This window comes from Euprymna scolopes, chromosome 38 (genome assembly GCF_053919585.1).
Source record: "Euprymna scolopes isolate OS-2025 chromosome 38, ASM5391958v1, whole genome shotgun sequence".
In the NCBI taxonomy this organism is placed as follows: domain Eukaryota; kingdom Metazoa; phylum Mollusca; class Cephalopoda; order Sepiida; family Sepiolidae; genus Euprymna; species Euprymna scolopes.
This window is the reverse complement of record NC_136519.1, coordinates 8,129,847-8,149,056: the sequence shown is the minus strand read 5'-3', so window position 1 is coordinate 8,149,056 and position 19,210 is coordinate 8,129,847. Positions and strand designations below refer to the sequence as shown.

At 30.9% G+C, this 19,210-nt stretch overlaps 1 protein-coding gene across 3 annotated transcripts in view; it reads left to right on the top strand.

The window, feature by feature from the left end:
* Positions 1 to 12,060, top strand: part of LOC145263060 (proton-transporting V-type ATPase complex assembly regulator TMEM9-like) — a 54,490-nt gene extending 42,430 nt beyond the window's left edge. For 2 of the 3 annotated variants that reach the window (XM_080119913.1, XM_080119911.1), the window contains exon 5: positions 11,221 to 12,060. In XM_080119913.1, the coding sequence (XP_079976039.1) occupies positions 11,221 to 11,412 (192 nt within the window). In that variant the 3' untranslated portion in view covers positions 11,413 to 12,060. Of the gene's footprint in view, positions 1 to 4,977; positions 5,017 to 11,220 lie in introns of all 3 variants that reach the window. The other variant, XM_080119910.1, reaches the window with a different exon arrangement.
* Positions 12,061 to 19,210: the final 7,150 nt, after the last annotated feature.

Below are 19,210 nucleotides of genomic sequence, written 5' to 3'. Positions count from 1 at the left end.
AAAAAAAAAATGTTTGTGTGAAGATGACACAGGAGAAATGATTAGATTTTGGTGTCAATCTAAATTAATGTTGCCAATTGAAATATTTTGTTTATTGAAAATTCTGAAGATTTTTGCCAATCATTTTTTCAATTATTTGAAAAAAATAAATTTGAAGCCAACAAGTGAAGCATATTCACGCTGAAGATATCTCGGTTCTGCTATCAAATGATGTTCTAATTATTAATCATCATTGCTTATTCTTTCATTTTTTTTTGCTTGCTTTTTATTGCATGAGTTAACATTTTTTTTCTAATTTTGTTTTTTGCTGAATAGTTTTATATTTTTTTTATTAAAAAAAAAATTTTTTTGGTGCTGTTTTTCACCCCAAGTGAAGCATATGGCACTTGGAACATAAAGAGCTACTATTTTAGGATAGTGATTAACAGGAGACTGTAGGGAGTTGAGCAGCGACATGTCTGTTCACATTGCACTTCAATTTCTGCATGACTGTATTGTCAGGGATGCAAGATCGGAGAGGGAATTCCAAAGTTTAGCAGTTTGAGGGAATAAACTATTAGAATAGAAAGCTTTTCAACATCTAGGTACGTCGATCGTGTAAGGGTTGGAATTTTGTTGTATGTGCATCGAGGAGGCACAAGTGCTATGAGTTGGTCATGGCACATTTGTTAAATTACAGTGATGGGACAGGCGTTGAAACTTGGTTGATAATGTGGGACCTATTAGATTTGAGACTCTTTTTTGGACTCTAAGAGTGAGAGACTAGTGGTAGATGCAACAACCCCAATGTGGCTACAAAACCCCATGCATGGGTGAATTGTGGCTTTGTAAAGATATTGGATGTTCTTTGATGTGAGTGATTTTTCTAAAACTTTTCTAAATATATTTTATATTCAGCATGTATTCTTTTACATTTATTTGAATATGATCGAAATTTTGTGTCTATTTGATTGATTGATCATTTATTCTGAAATTTTACTAAACTTTCACAAATCTGAGTAAAGTTGATAATTTTAAAAAAATTCATGATGTCTGTGACTTTTATTTATTCTTTTTCTTTTTTTTTTTTTGAGCTTTCAATCAAATTTTAGCCATACGTAAAAGACACAATGTGAAAAGATTTTTAATGATTGAACAAATTTTTTTTTTTTTTTTTGGACATTTTTTTATTTGCTCTGACTTATGAAAGTGTTAAAATTTTTACAAAAAAATTCAACATATTTAACTGTGTATGTGTATATATATATATATATATATATATATATATATATATATATATATATGAGAGAGAGAGAGAAATGGTGGGAGATTAATAATTGTGAAATTATCAATCAACTTTTCATAGGAGAAAACATAACAAAATCAAATTTATATGTACGATCGTTTCACAAACTATAGCCTTTTATTCATTCGATATTTACAAATAAAACCATCGAGAAATAAGTAAAATATTTCTAGATATTGTCTTGATAATTTCACAATTATTAATCTCTCACCTTTTCTATTTATATAGCTCTAGGTAATTACACCTATTGAGCTTATCATAACTGCAATATTCTGAGCACAACACCTTTAAATATATTTTACTGACACTTTGCTCACTTAGACCCCATATATTACATTCTATAATAAATATATATATATAATAAAATATTAGTTATCGTGGACATGTATTTCATTATCTCTACAATTAATCAGTGTTACTGGAATCTCAATGACTAACATCTGGTGATGTACCAACCAGACTACAAACCTCCTAGTTGTAATGTTATAAATTCATTTATATTTTTTATTTACAATATTTGTAATTGGAAGTATATTATCTCAATGCGCTCTCTCTCTCTCATATATATATATACTAACTAGCTCTACCTACATATTGAGCACTCTCTCTCTCATATATATATACTAACTCGCTCTACCTACGTATTGAGCACTTTTGAAGTAAATACTTAAAGTTTACGCATAAATCTATACTTTCGTATATTAGGTTTATGTGAGTAAATGAAGTAGTTATATATATGAGAGAGAGAGAGTCTAAAGAAACTTTGAGTATTAAAAAAATGCAGTTTGAATTTCTAAGGGATACTAAGTTCAACATATCACAGATTTAGCACATGCATAAGTCTACTTACCTCTGAAAATTTCACAATTACAAAAGAGGATTTAATTATATATCGGTGAAAATATAAACAAGAAACCAGAAAACGGCTGTTTTCTATGTAACTGTTTTATCGATTTCAAAACAGGACATATATATATATGAGAGAGAGAGAGAGAGAGAGAGAGAGAGGGGGGGTATATCCATACCAGGATGGGCAAAATTAATTCTCTAAATGGAACTGTTTTGCGCCATGTTATCTCCCCTTACAACAATAAAAATCAAGATATATAATGCTACAAACCTTATGTCTAGAATCCTTATTCCAATTTTGATTAAAACTGATTACATGATTTTGATTCTAGAAAATGTCTAAAATTTAAGACTTAAAGAATCTTAAGAAGAAATTGAAATTCCAGGAATCTTGCTTAATTGATATTTAATGATTATGAATCCAATTCAATGCAAATCTGAAATATTTGAAGTTTCAAATGGGATGTTATGCTATATTATGACTCCTAAAATCTTGTTTAAAAACAAACTGAAATTTTGTGAATATTTATTGTTAAAAGTTAACATGATTTTTCACAAATGACTTCCTTTGCCCTCTAAATCATGATTAGTTAATTCATAATGATTGGTTGATAAAAAATGATCAGTTAATTAAAAAAATCATCGGTTAATTTAATATGCATTTTATTTTAACTGACTTTGGTTTACTGTTGGATTCATTTCTGTTGTTCAAGTTTATTGAAGCATATTTTTGTTTTAATAATAGAAATTTGATCTAAAAAATACTTTGAACGTCTTATTGGCAACCACTTTTTTAACTGCTCGACCTCTGACCTTTAAGAGGAATGTTTTTAGTGAAGCAAGTAAAAATATAACAAATAAGAGTTAGCAGCAGAGAATTAACCTGTGTCAAACTTGGAAAATACATAAACGTGCTCAACTGAGCTCCAATTTCTTTAAACTTTCACAAAAACACCCACTTGTCTAATTACAATTACTATATGCAATTTCCCGACTCTCTATCATAGCCTAAATCTAAACGCAGATTCCATGAACAGAGCTTCTTTCCTAAAACTACCCACCTATAGAACACTATTCCACTGGTATGCTACCAGGTTGACTACAATATGGTAGCATTCAAGTCCAATGTAAATAAGTTCTTGTTCAGCCGTTCCCTTAAATAGTCAAATTCTATCCAATTTACACTGTTGACGATTACTACGCTACCACGTAACATTCATCGACCCTTATCCTTTGGGCCTTGATGACTTCATTAAATAAAAAAACAAAATTGAAGGGGCTACTGTCAATTTGGAGTTGTATCTGTAGAGGCAACCTAAGTAGAAAATTGTGCAGCAAGATGTTTTCTCATATTAAATTAAACTATTACATGTTGCTACAATTAGGAAAACTGAGAGCAGGCAGGGAATTCCAAAGGCTAACAGTTTGAGGCAAAAAACTATTAAAGTTTAAAGGCATCTAATATTTACAGAGAAGTGGTGGGATTTACCTGGTTGTTGTTGTTGGTCGGGGATGTTTACATAGAGGGGGCAACTAAGCAGCAAGTTCATGAGTGCATTCAATTGAAGTATTTGTGAAGCCATCACATTGCGGTGATGGGACAGGAGATGGAGTTTGGCAGACAGTGAAGAACCTATTAGATTAGAGATTCTGTTTTTTTCTTTATTTTTTTCTTTATTTTTTTCTTTATTTTTTTCTTTATTTTTTTAAACCTAAGAGAAAGACAAGTGGTTCACCAGCTGAGATGTGTCAACAAAACACTGTGCATGGGCGCATGGTGACTTTGTAGAGATGTAGTATACAGGCAGGATTTTACTGAAAGTATTGAGTCATGCATCATTGGATCAGCAAATAATTCAAATCCAACGTCGTATGATCGGCCATATACTAATGATTTGCAAAATTAAAATCTTATTCTCGGCAGTTCTGGGTAAAAGAGCAGCTTGCGTTCAACAGATGGTTTATAAAAGGTGTTTCAGCATCGAATAAAATGACACTGACGTATGTTAGTTGTAAAATTGCATATCTCGCCTGATAACATAAAAATGAATCAAAGTCAACCTTACCATTTTTTTTTTAATGGAACTTGTTCCAGACAAAGTATGAATCCATTTGACGTAAAAAGCTGAAAAAACACTTAAAGGTAAAAAAATTAATCTACAATAAGTGTTATGTCGATAGATTCTTACGTGAAAAACAGTAATTCTTCCCCTTTTGTCAGAAACATGGAATGTGAGGATAAAGGAAAAAAGACGTGAGAGTTGTGATGTTTTTGTCAAAAATAAACGCAGAATTTACCTTTTACTCTCCTCTATTATTCAAAGTATTTCATAGAAATGTTGATAAACCACCCAAAATTAAAAAAATTTTTTTAACTTTACTCTGTGAGGAAATCAGAATGTACTAATGAATTTACTGATGGCTGACACTAATTATTGTGCCTTTTATATAGTAGCTGTCATAAAGTTTATTTTACATTTAGTGTTTTTTAGTAATGTGATTTCTCCAGTTTATTAAAAGCTTTGCATCTTTAAATTTATAATTTCCAGCTTTTCATTCAGGCATAATCTACATTTAAAAACTTATGCTAGTTGATAATATTTGAAACTTGACTTTCTGAAATTGTCTGCTATCCTTAATTTTACCAAATGGATAAATGGTGATATACTATATTTATGCTTTATTTTTATTAAATGCACTTTTGTTATTCTATCTTTTTTTTTTTTTTTATCTGATGTAGTTCCCCGATATATTTTCTATTAATTCAATATACTCTAATGAATCACAAATAATGTATTCTTTCTAATAAAACCTCTCTACCCCGCCACTCCAACATTTAACAGGTTGATTTGAAAGGTGGAAAAACAAAGCCAATCAATAAAGTAAGTTTTTTTTCTTCGTTTGATATTTTTTTCTGTTCAGTTCCCATCTCGGTGGAATCCATTATACTTTCCGTACTTCTTGAGGCTTTGGTAAATTTTCTTCTGGATCGAAAAACTTTTTTTAAAATGATTTTACTGTGGATCCCCACCCCACCTTATTAATTTTTTAATTAATTATTTTTTTTATGGAATTAGTTTTTTCAGGCATTTAAGAAGTTCGCATTTTCTCACTTGAAACATTTTTTTTTAATTATCAATTTTTTTTTTTTTTTTCTTTATATAAAAAAAATTCCTTTTGCTCTTACTTAAAATTTCCCACCGTACCTTTCCTGTTAAACAATCCCGGGTATTTAGATTTTTTTTTTATGATACAACCTTTCATCTTATATCTTCTATATATATAAAAGCAAAAATGTGTATGTATGTATGTTCGCTTTTTGTGTATGTCTGCAAAAGGCTTTTTTCGTCAGCCTTCTCGCTTGGCTCGCTTCTTCTTAAAACTTTTTATATCGTGTCTAAATGATAATATCTACAACTTAAGAACGGGGGTTGCATGTGTATTTAATTTGCACGACTTTCACGCGCTATCTTTTCTAGATATTTTGATCGACGCGTGTTTCTTTCGCTTTTCAGTATAAAACAAGTGAAAACTGACTTGCAGCCGCGTCATGTTTCAAGGTCAAACATCACGCGACTTAAGTTTCTCGCACCTGTCAATTTCATTTTATAAACGTTAAATTAAGATGCTTTTCATTCCTTTTCTCTTGTGGCCGAGTTGGTTAGGTCCCAGGGTTTATTTCCATTTCATTTCCACCACCACGTCAAAGGTTCGGGGTTCAAGCCTACTTTCCTACTAAAACTTTTCTTTTTTTTTACACTTCCAAACACCCGGCCAACGTTTTTTTTTTTTTTTTTTTTAAAACAGGGTTGTTTTGATCACCCCCCCTCCCCCAACACACACACCTACAAACACCCGGGCCACGCCGGGTACCCCTCGCTAGTCCAATATAAAGCTCTTTTCAAGATCTTTTTGTTTTCACCCTAGTCTCATTTCAAGCAAAAAATCAATTTTCTTTATACGTTTCTTATATTTACACATTAAAAAAAAACATTGTGCATATTTTTTTTATTCACTATGACAAAATGATTTTTATGAATTATGCAGATAATTTATGATAAATGTTTTGTTCCTACATTGAATAAAATATGAACATAAGTTAGTCGTAAGATTGCATACCTCGGCCGACCAACATAAAGATTGGCCAAAATCTCATTTCGACTTTATTGTATCTAAAATAAAAATGTCATCCACTTGTGATTCAAAAGCGGAAATCCTTACTTTATTGGCCAATTTCATAACGATCGACACAATCCATTGAATGTGGTTTATACTTTTTTTGAATCCATTGAATGTGATTTATACTTTTATGATTGTGCGTGAAATGTAAAATTGCACATTTGCTCAAGTCTGCACCTTTTTTTTAAGCCAATCTTTTTCTCCTAGATAATAAAAAAAAAGTAAAGTTTTACTTCAATACAAATGGGAATAGTTTTGTTTGTGTTTTAAATAGTATTTAATCTTTTTTTTTTTTTTTTTTTTTTTTTTTACAAGATCAGTCATTTATAAGTGGACGATTCGAGGACATTGTTTAATTCAGATAAAAATGTGATAACTTTTTGACTCTGACTTCAAAATTAACCTGTAAAAGAATTCAAAGATAAAAGTTAATAAGAAATGATTTTTTGTTTAAAAGCAAAGTTTAATATGAGGTTGTTGTCCAGAATTCAAGTTAATAAAAAAAACAAATTTTTTTATGATATACGTATGAATCACAGGATGAAGATGTTGTATTCCAAAAATCACATAAATTGATCAAGTAACTAAAAAAAATAAAATTTTATGATGGAGCAAGAGTGATGTCTTTAGTCTCCATATTTAATAAAGGGAGACAACTCAATTCAGACTACCAAGATTTTAAAATCGGCCATGTAATGGCTATGATATACTATTAATCATTAAAAATTGTAAAAAATATGATTTTCTATCTCTAAAAAATTGTAACTTTTAATTTTCTTAGTTAAAAATAAAACTACTTGATCAATTTATGTGATTTTTGGAATATGACATTTTCATTCTTTCACAGATACGTACATCATAAAGATTTTTCTGTATTCTTTTTCTAATTAGGTTGAATTCTGGATAAAAACATTTTTATTTCTAAAAAACAAAACAAGTTTAGTCAATTTAGATTTCAGACGAAAAATTTGAAGCTTGGCAGTTGTCTTTTCTTGATTAAAAAAAAATTTTTTTTTAAATACTAACTTGATTCTGTAAAATCATAGATTTTATAGATTAAAGGTATTTTTGTTTCTGCATTTTTTAGATGAGGATTGGTTATTCGTATTATATGAATTCTTCAAACTACTGTTCTCATTTGAAGAATCAAATAATATTAAAGGCAATTTTTGTTGCGCAAAAAAAAAAAAAAAAAAATGCTTGTTTCGAAAGTTACTCATTCTACTTTTGGTTCCTGTTTTAGAAATTCAAAGAATTTTTGGTTTTGCAAATCTTATTTCCTTCAGACTTTGTGCAGGGGGTGCAATAGCCATAACAAACAAATGCTGTGACATTGTCCAACACGTAGCCTCAGTCGCAAAGAAGACAAAAAAATAGGGAAGAACTTGCTTTTTCCAATTATGACAACATATTTTATCAGTCTCCTGCCACGTGGTGACTTCTCGTTACGTCATCTACATCTGTAATGTAATCGTCTTCTCTAACATGCTTTCTACTTTTTATAGTCATTTTCTCTACAAGTGACATTCATTTGCATTCATTTGCATGCATGCGTTCGCGTTACAAAATTCACTTTTCTTCTTGAGATTCTCATCAATGACTTTGCTGTTTCCTTCTCATCAAATTTTCTTTGAGTTCATAAATTAAATTGATTATTTTTGTCTGCTGATCGTAAAGTTCTTTCTCTTTATCGCTCTAAACACTTTCTCACACGTAAGTTTATTTTCTATTTCTACAAATCTACTATTAGACCAGGTTACATTTTGGTTGGTGAAATTCTGTCTCATTTTAAGGTTCTAGATAAGGTGCAGAAATGTGCCCGTAATTTGATTGACCCCCCCCCACCTCCACCTTTCTTTTTCACTGCGATATTTCTCACATAGACATGATTTGCTAGTCTATCTTTTTTATAAATACTATTATGATATGTGTTCTTCAGAATTGTCTGATCTATTCCCTGCCTCCTTTGTTCCAGCTTGTTCAACTCGTGGTCTTCATCGATTCACTGTTTTCATAACTCATAATACAGCTTCTTATTCCAGTAACTTCTTTCCAAGAACTACAAAAATTGTGGAATTCTCTTCCTGCACACTGTTTTCCTCCTACCTTGATTGTTTGCATGTCTAAGGTCAATTGGCATCTCCCGTCTTTATGATAACCATCTTTTTGTTCTTGTTAGTGTATCACATCAAGTGGCTTTACGCCTTGTCTGGAGCAATTTCTATTAAAAAAAATATTGTTTAACAATTTGGATTTTTGTGTTACCTAAAACATTTTTGTTTAAAATTTTATGATTATACTTTTTTTTTTTTTTTTTTTTTTAAATAATAGAATTTTGACCTTGTTATTGCACTTTCGATTCTCTTTCCTAATTTTTCTCTTCTGTTTTCTGTCTGGGTTAAAGGTCTGTCATGCAATTTATTGGTTAATTTACCGATGGCGCTTTTATAAAACTTTATTTCAATCTTTTTTTTTTTTTTTATGAATTTTTGAGGATTGATTATCTGTATTATTTAGATCTATGGCATAGCGGATAAAGTACTTGGTTAAATTCAGTTGTCCAGAGCTTGACAAGATACACCTGAAGAAGGTTGGAGATTACATTGGCTGAAACATTGTGAAAATAGCACTCGAGATGAAATTAAAGAAATCTTGTGTCAAACTTTTGTCATATTACAAATATTTGATGCAAACTTGAGAAGACAATAATTTGTAACGAAATCCATAACTCAAGTTCCACCATTACTGATCATCATGATGTCTCACCATCTACCTAACACTTATTAACCTTTATCCTCGAGTGGCCTATACGTTTTGATAAGTGGTGACCCCCAAATGAAAATAAAGTCTTATTTCCTGTAACTCTCCCGATCACCTTTTTTTTTTTTTTTTAAATCTAGATTAAAATGATAAATTTTTAAGTTATATATTATTGACTTTTCAGAAGCAATCAATTTGTTTTTCTTTTTGAATGAAACATCTCTGTTGCAACCACGTGTACATTCAGCACACTGCAATTATGCTAGTATCTGAAAAGGATGTGTTTAGCCTGACGCCATGTCTGAAAACACTGATACAACATTTTCCTCAAACATAAATCAAATATTTATTTTCAAGTTGATCTATCTATCAATCTATGTATGTGTCCAAACAAGCTTTTAGTATTTTATGAAAAAAAAAAAAAATACTAAAAAAAATCAAAAAAAAAAATCAATGCAGTTTAAATTTATAGGAATACCAACTAAATTCAATTTATTGCAGACTTAACATTTGTGTCAATTTTCCGATATTCATGCACACATATATTCAAACTTAAAAATAATAAATTATAGAGTTGAACCAATATTTTGACGAATGTTTAATATTTTCACACATAAATGATTATTTGACATTAAATTTTTTAAATATGTATGTTGCTTAGTTTTTTTTGATTTTTAAATTAGAAAAAAAAATTAAATTCATTGAATTTTTGAAAAATGCATATTAGTTTTGTTTTTTTTTAAATTAGAAGAATCAATAAAAATTGACATTTTCTGAAGTTTGAAAATATCAAAATATGTCAGACAATTTTTAAAAAAATTATTTTATCTGATTTCATCATTTTACATCTGTTCAAAACCGGATTGATCGTTAAGATACGTCCATTCAGTCTGTGCATTCAAAAATGATTTTTTTTGAGTATTGACGGATCAATGGATCCTAGTTACTTGCCTCCCCACAAAGGCAGGATCAGACACAAGGTCACAGACGTGTGGATGTATGCAAAAATTGCCATTTAAAAATTAAGCATTATAGATGGATTGAGCCGTTTTGCGAAGATAAAAGTGTAGTAACTGTTCTGATACTACGCTTCATCTTTTCTATCCTCAGTCGGTGAAGGAAGAATCTATAGAAACTGAGACGATTTTTAATTTTGGTTCCAATCCAGTGTATCCCTTTTTAGGAAGCCGAATTTTCACATAAAAAAAATTGACCTTGTGCCTAAGTTTGCCCTTGTGGGGATGCAAGTAACTAGAGACATACTGAACCTTTTCTGTAAATGATTTGAGACAAACGAAACGGAAGAATCGATTCTGTTCAGCAAATTAAACAAAAAAAAATTATTTCATGTTTAAATGTAACAGACCATCAAAAGCATTTCTTATCAGCGCTTGTTTCAGAAAATGTTAATTCACTTATGTATGACAGACCATGTGAATGCCATTTTAAACTTAAGACTGATGGACGCAAGCTCTCATCTTATTTTAGCATAGTTACCACAAAATGGAAGAATAAAAAAAAAAATGGGTAACAATCTTTTTAAAACTTTTCTCTCTACCTCTCCTCCTATATTCTCTCTTCCCTCTGGTGCTCTCTCTCTCTCTCTCTCTCTCTGGTAACTCTAAAAATCTTGCTGACGAACTATTACATAACATCATTAAAAAAAAAATCCTTTTTATGCCAACTCCCCTAAAAATGACTAATTTTATTCGTGCTGATCCCCATAAGTATGAATATTTAAAAATATTTTGTCTGCAACATTATTAAAAAAGAATCTATCAATTTTGTGGGTGTGCCTTGGGTAGTTTTTTTTTTTTTTTTTTTACTTTTTAAGCTGGACACACATACACAGACAACTTTTCTTTATATAATAGAAGATTAGTCTATTCAATCTATGGTTGGTTAGCAAAAGAAATACTATTTCTCACTTAAGCATGGCAGACTAATGAATCTGCTATTTTACATTCACACGTGCAACACATTGACTGACCATCTCTGACGGACAGAGCATCTTATCAGGGTGTTTGGATGCATCTAAAGAATTTTTTTTTTTTTTTTTTTTTTTTTTAAATTAAAATTTTTTCTTCTCCATTTCTCAGAATCTAACACCGTTTTCTTCTTTTTTTATCTTCCTCCCCTCGTGCCAGGATGAACAGTCATTGCCTCCCCCTGCCCCAGGAACATCCGCTCCACCCACACCTCCAGCACCCTCACTGCGAGCTCATCTTGGTAGGCAGCGTTCTATCCTCAATCGTGTCAGTGACGAGCAGAAGAAATGGAAAGGAACTGTACAAGAACAGAGAAGGAATATCTACGATCGCCACTCCATGTTGAATTAATATCATCAGGGAATCAGTATGTATGTGTGTGTATGAAAAATTTATATGTAAACGTGTGAAGCGCTCAAACGTTAAACATGCCGATGTTAATGGTGGTTATGTTGACGTTTGAAACTTATAATTTGTTAATTTGAAATTTTGTACTAAAAGAAATTTGCTTTTGTAGATTGGTGATCTTTTAAAACGCATTTCAGGTGAAAACATTATTACATATTTATGCGTCATGGTGAAATTAGTCTATAAATTCCAAAAATTACGAAAAATGATCAAGTAGAAAAATAATAACAAATAAAAGAATTTGAGTTTTATTGTATATTTATGGAAGAGTTGTGCAACCAATTCAGTATGACAGACTGATTTATCTTCCTTAAATTAAACTAATCGTCCACCATTTTTAACGAATGTAATTGTGGATGATTTTTTTTTATTTGTTTTACTGAATAATTTATTTTTGGAATTTATACTAATTTTGCCATAGTATGTAATCACCTGAAATGCGTTGGTTTAAAAGACCAATGTAAACAAATACTGAAATTTGTAATGTTTTTCATTTGGTATAAAATTTTCAAAATGCAGTAATGTCGTAAGAGCGAAACATTATATATAAAACATTTGTTACTTCTCAAATCAACTGACGACCTCCAAAAATTAAATTTAACAAAATTAATAAGTTATTAAAAAAAATTAATAGGTTATTAAATTAATTACTAACTATTAAATGTTAGTTTTTAAACAAAAAATATTTGAAATTTCACTGTTTTTCTTTTCATTTTACCAAATCTGGCTTTTGATTAATTTCAAATATCTTTGAATGACAGCATCCAACGGTTAACTAAAAATAAATGGTTTTTATTTAGAATTCGACTTACAAAGATTTAAAAAAAATTTTTTTTATGTACCCATCCTTAAATGAAGATGTTATATTCCGAAACTCACGTAAATCAAGTATTATTTTTAAGAAATAAAATCAAAGTTTACAATTTTTAGCAATTAATAATTTGATTTACTCTCTAGTCGAATTGAGTTGTCATCTTTTAATTTTAACACATTTTAAAACATGACGGCGCCTGTCTTGCTCGTCATAAAGTAGATTTTCTTGAAGAAAAAGAAATACTTGATCAATTTATGGAATTTTTGGAATATGGCATTTTTCTTCCATGAGGGTGACATTTATCTGTTTTTTTTTTTTTTTAATTGTGTTGAATTTCAAATAAGAAGCAAATATTGGCACTGTTGTTTTTATAACTATTCTCAAAAGAAACCGCCTGACACATTAGATTTTCATAACCAACATCATTTAGTCTAATGCTTGTTCTCTGTATAAAAGGAACTTTTTTCATTCTAATTCCTACATGCAATAACTTTGCAGTTTTTGTATGGAGCTTTTATTTGGCAAAATGTAGAGGAATTAATTAATTTGACAAAAAAATCCCCCCCCCAAAAAACCCCAAAACTTTTAGATCTTTTTGGTGCTTATTTAGAATAAAATTTATTTTTAAACTAAATTGCAGAAAAATCTTTGTATGTTCCTGTCACAGAATTAAAATATTCCAAAAATCGCATAAATTAATCAAATGAAAAAAAAAAAAAAAAAATTTTTTTAACGATTTTCAGCAATTTTAATAATAAATTGTATCTATTACAAGACTGATTTTGATCTCGATAGGAGGAGACAACTCAATTCCAACTTATTTATAAAACAATATAGATCAAAACACTTCATAAAATTTGATGGTCCTAGTTATAAAAATAAAACTATTTGATCAATTTGTGATTTTTGGAATATGATATCTTCGTTCCATGACAGTTATGTACATCATAAAGATTTTTCTTTTTTTTTTAGGTTGAATTTTAAATAAGAACTATTTGTATTTCAGTGTGTGTTGAGGGGGTGGGGGTGAGCAACGTTGGTTGATTTGAGATGGGAACACACATCCATTACACAAATTACTATGAAAACTATTTCTGTTAAACAAAAAAATTCAATAAGAATAAAAACAATTTCTTAATGACAATTTTCAAGGAAATAATGTCAGAAACCAATTTACAAAAAAATAAAAACAAAACATTCATCTAATGTCACGTGACATGGAAAATGTTCTGTTCAAAATGATACTAAAAAATTGACATTATTTCTTTTAAAAATACTCAGATTATTAAAAAGCTATTAAGAATTTGTTTGAATATAAAACAAAAATATATACATGCACATTTTTTTTTTTAATATATATTGTTTAACTCTAAATGATGTATCTGCTTATTTAAATCAATTAACTCAGTCCAGCTTGGATAATTTATAATTGCGATACTTAGACAAAAAAAAAAATTGTATTCTGCTTGTGGGGTGGGGAAATGTGTTTTTGTTCTTGTGGCTAAGAAGAGAAAAAAAAGTTCCCGAATTTAGTTAATCCTTAGTTGTCTCCCCTTTTAAAAAGTAGAAAATATTTAGCCCCTTTTTTTTTTTTTTAAAACAAAAATGACCTTGAGTAGTCTCCCCTTCTCATCAACTGGTTTTGCTGAATTCTAATCTTGGTTTAGAACAACCAGTTCTGTTTTAACAGAATTAACGTCATATTGAAATGATGCCTTGAAAGTTTCTTAAAAATCATTAATTAGGATCAAAGTGTAGTATATAGTTGGTGTCTTTTCATTTTAATTTTTTTCCATTGAAAAAATTTGTTCCGTTGACTATAGCTGAACAATTTTAATGAAATGCATTTCAAATAATGATTGTTGCTTTGAAGAGTAATTAACAGATATTGTTTATGCTAAGAAAAATTTAGAATAATTTACTGTTTTACGAAGATTTCAATTGCTAATTAAAGAGAAATATTCTTTAGCTAACAATGATGATTATTTTTTTGGCAAAGAAGACTTTTTAAAAAAAAAATAATATTGACTAACATTTATTAATTCAAAATTAATTTTATTTTTAACAAGACGTACAAAGCACCATGAAATTTCCACATGGGTCTTCTAGTTACATTAAAAGAGACCAACATCTGATACTCAGATATCAAAGATTTCTGTAAGATTTGCTGAAATAATTTATTACAGGTTTAGATTTTCCTGTGTTTCATGCGCGCCAAATTTTTAACTCCTCTGTGATTCCATATTTGGGATTTCTATTAACGATCCAACAGCACATAACGCGACCCCCCCCCCCATTTTAGAATTGTGTAAAAAATATAAACGTATTCATTTATGTTCCGATTTTCCATGAGAAGCCAAAGGCTTCGTTCTTCTCAATCATAGAATTATGGACACTAATTTACGATGCTGTAGAAAATGTTTATAATTATTCTCATGAAGACAGTTTGGGGATTACTGCCAACCATCTTGAAACGACGAGGGTATAAAAAAAAAAAAAATGAAGAGATTCCTAAGTTACGTCCAATCAATTTGTGCATTTAACAATGAAAATGAGATTTCAGAGTGTGACAGACCAACAGGACGAACAGAATCGCTTCTAAAGAGACATGAGGCAGATTGACAAAAAAAAAAAAAAAAAATGCGATTTGAAACATTAGCATGACAAATACTTATGCAGACTATGATCTGTTTTTTTTCCGTGAATGTTGCAACAGCATTTTCTGGCAGCTTACGTAAAAACTTTTGTAATCTTTCGGAATATGCTGATGCAACATACACAGAAAAGCAGGTCATTCTCTGCACAAGAACTGCTTGACGGACATCTAAAGCTTTTTAGAGACGCTTGGATGCACTAAAATATAAAGCATCCATTTAACCTGCCATTTATTTAGGAATGAAACTGCTGTTTCAAACAAAGACAGACTGACTGACAGACAGACTAAGCCTCCAATCGAAATGCTTGGATGCATCTGACAAAAATATTTTCAAAAAAGTAAAAATAAAAAAAAATTGTCCTGATGTATAAAATTTACAGAAAAAACTTTTTAATTGAATTTTCAGTTTACATTTTTTGTTTTTTAAAGAGCAACAGGATCAAGATGATGAATGAAAAAATTGTTGTAATGAATTTGTTATGAAACAAAAATCCAATTTTAATTTATTTTTTTGTAATCTTAAAAGATGGACATGTTTGTCATCTTGAATGGAAAAAGAAGAAAAAAAATCAATAAATCGATTTAATCTAAAAGTTTGAGTTTTGTTTGTTTGTTTCTACTCCCTTCAATCTCTTTTCCACGGAAGAGACAATCTATGGTCCCTTCTGCAAAACTTTCACGAGCACTCGTCTAGCTACATTCTCTATCCATGTTGAAATCTTAACGCAATTTCCTGCTTATTGAACTCTGTACAGCAGGGCTGCTTTCCAGCTGACTACAACTATGTTGTAGTCAAGTAAATGTAAATAAGTTATTGAAACGTTCCCTTAAATAAATTTTTACTCAAATTCTACCATCATAGATTACTGCGCTGTTGTCTCACTAACCACCTTATACTCTTTAACCCGTATCCTTGAGTGACCTTCAAGCCTTGATAAATGCTGACTTCCTTGTAAAAAAAAAAAAACTGAAGAGAAACAAGACTGAGCTATATGGTTGCAAGCAGGATAAGTGATTTGAGCAAGATATGTTAGGAAACTTGTGTAATATTTTATTGTGGCAAAACTGTTACGCAATGTTATATAATGTGTTATTATGTAATATACAGCCTAATCACATTGACACACCGATTCCCATTGGATCACCGAAGTTGAGCAACTTTGAACTTAGTACTAAAATGGGTGGCCATTTGGGAATTCTAGGTACTGTATGTTCTCTCTGCTTAAGGTGCGCTTGAGGATAATGGTTGTTAGAATTGGCCAGTGGATGCTGCAAATTATCCAAGATTATTTGGAATTAAATGAAACGTGCAGGATTGGTATGAGAAGAAAATGACACGACTTTCAAACATTTCTTATGACTTTAACAAACCTTCATTGTTTCTTGATTTTTCTTAATAATTGATTTGTTATATAAAATAACTAAGGCCAAAAGACCACTCGATTGAGTGCGTCAGGTGCACGGTCAAACATTGTGAGGATTTGCAATGACAGTTGTAATTGGCCAGAACTTGATTATTTAAGAGAACAACTCATTAAGAATTTGTTTACATTGGAATTGAAAAAATAATATTTTAGTCAATCAGGGAGAAGCTTTGTGGTATTGTGTTCTACAAAAGGAAAACAAGTATTATCGACAGTCGTAAGTAGATGAATCTTAGCTGTAAATTTTTTGAAGAGGGGTGGCATCGAGTGAAGCTCAGTCGAGCACCTATCATGAAAATAACGATCGAGTAGAGAAAGAGGGTGAAAAGAGAAGACATCACCCACTAGATTACGAAGGTGATTTTGTACTCAGTGTTAAAACAGAAAAAGATGCTTTGAATGGCATCTTCGCAGATATAGCAACAACACTCCAAAGCGTTTTTTCGTCAGGTGGACAAATCCTCTCCAATGCTGATGACATCGCTCGTTAATGAATGCATAAACTCCAAGTTTTTGTTAATGTGTTAGCAAAGGAGATGAGATTAGAAATAAACCTAGAGGAAACAGAATGTATGTCTACAGCTAAATCACAGTTTAATCTAAACATGACTATTCACAGTAAACCCATCAAACAAGTCACCCAATTTATTTATTTATGGTATAAACTGACTTTCTCCAGTGATCAGGAGAGGACATTGAAACACAGAATCGACTGGGTTGGTTGACTTTCCAAAAACACAGCACCATTCTAAAATCAAAAAGGGTGCCAATAAATGTTAAAGTAAAAGTTTAATTTATGTCCTTCCAGTAGTTTTATATGACCTTCATTGTATCAGACTAAACAACTAGCCAATCATATTGAGGCGTTTTAAATCATTTAATGCGTTTCATTACGGGACATCATCTGATCAAAAACAAAACAAAATATACACCCTTCGTCAAACTACTTCCCTACCCCCTCTATTTGATAAAATCAAAAGTAAAAACCCTTAAACGATAAACAACTGGCGTGTCAAAGTTGTGCTTTGAGGGTATGTTAGAAGGTAAAAGAGGCAGAGGAAAGTGCAGGAGAAGATGGAGAGAAAATGTTTTTGATTGGATATCTCTCAACTGTTGCGTGTCCATGAAACAACTTGGAAGGAATGGTGAAAAATAAGTCACGTGGGTTTGTGCAATGCTCACCAAGTGGAAGATATGACTCGTGAAAAAATTGGCTATAAACACTAGGAAACAAACGTCCAGAAACAAAAAAGAAAATATACTATTTACATGAATTTGCTTTGATTTTTTTTCTTGTCCCAAATTCATGGGGTGGGATTATTGGATGGAGGTATGTGAAAAACGGTTGTAGGGGAAGAACTGAGGGTCATATCTTTTCTGGACATACGGAAAAGCAGATAAAGTTTACTCCCAAAGAAGGGTCCTTTGATGGGTGAAGCCATGTATGAGTTTGATTTTTAAAAACTCCTCATCCAAGATTTGTGGCACGAATGTCTGTTGAACAGTTTTTTAAAAACTTTCTGCGAGGTTTTGTGCAGTTTTGTTATTTCACGGTAGTTATTTTTGATTGTTGGTTTTCTTTTTTAAACAGTTCTGACGATAAATTTTGGTTTAGTTTTGTCTCGCTACGTTTGAACATTTTCCGCTGTTAAAATCTTTCACATTGGTCCATGAAATTTCCTCAGCATTCTCAAATTGAAAATCAAGAAAAATATGGATGTTAAACTCATTCCTGATAACGAAAAAAAAAAGTCAAACAAAATAAACTTGAATTGGGGAAAGCCTCCATTTCCACACAGGGATGAGTAAAATAGCAACTTATGTTCAATTAATTACATACAAAGTATCACTAATATCATTTATCAGCATTTATATATGTTGGCATGAAGTTTTGCGCCTAAGATTAGATCATTGGCAACTTGCAACGTCTGTGATTCTGCAAGCCTATCCTGAATCAACAGGTTCTATTGCAGTTACCACAGATCTTAGTAGCAAAAGCTCTGTTGCAGCTTTCTGTCATCTGTATATAACATAACTACGTGTTCGATAACCCCAACGTCGTGGTCTTCTTATTCATCTTCTCTTCTTATGGCTGATTTATCAGAATCCCTCACACTGGTGGTTCCCAAGAGGGTGCGCACAGGTTAACAAGTATAAAAAAAAAATACAATAAAACTCTAAAAAAATAGCACAAACCCTGATGCTTCGTTGGGTGCGTATGTAGCATTCCCGACCCTCGAAACGCTAAACGTATCTATTGTTAAAGCTGTGTTTGTCATTCTGTTGATCAATTCGTTTATCCATCTACTTCGAGCCACTGTGTTCCATGGCGTTCAAACTAACTGTCCACTCTTGTCAATTATCTTCTAACACATCTTGCTAATCTTAAATATATCTCCATTGTTTAGTCCTTTGTCATTTTAATAACTACCCCACCTTAGTTTTCCTTTATGAACGAATTCTTATCCATTCTGTACTGATAAATCCATCTCCCCTTCTTTTGTTATATTTTTCTCTACTTCGTAACATGATGAAATTTCTCCATTAGCATTCCCCAGTAGAGGTACTTTAGGTGATTCTCAAAGGGCAAGAAAGTAAAGCCTGGGAAAGTGAATATCCTAGAACAGGACGAGGCAATGGTACCAGTAGCATTAAGAATTGAAGATGACGCTAATAAAGAAAAAAAAAAAAGAAGACAAATAGCAATTAGTTAAGGGCACTAAATGTACCAATAATTTATGCATAACCTCTCCTTAAAATTTTAACAGTAAAAGGGAGATAATCCGGTCAAACTTTAAAGTTACCTCCCCTTGTGAAGCAAAATTTTTTTTTCACACATGAAATCAC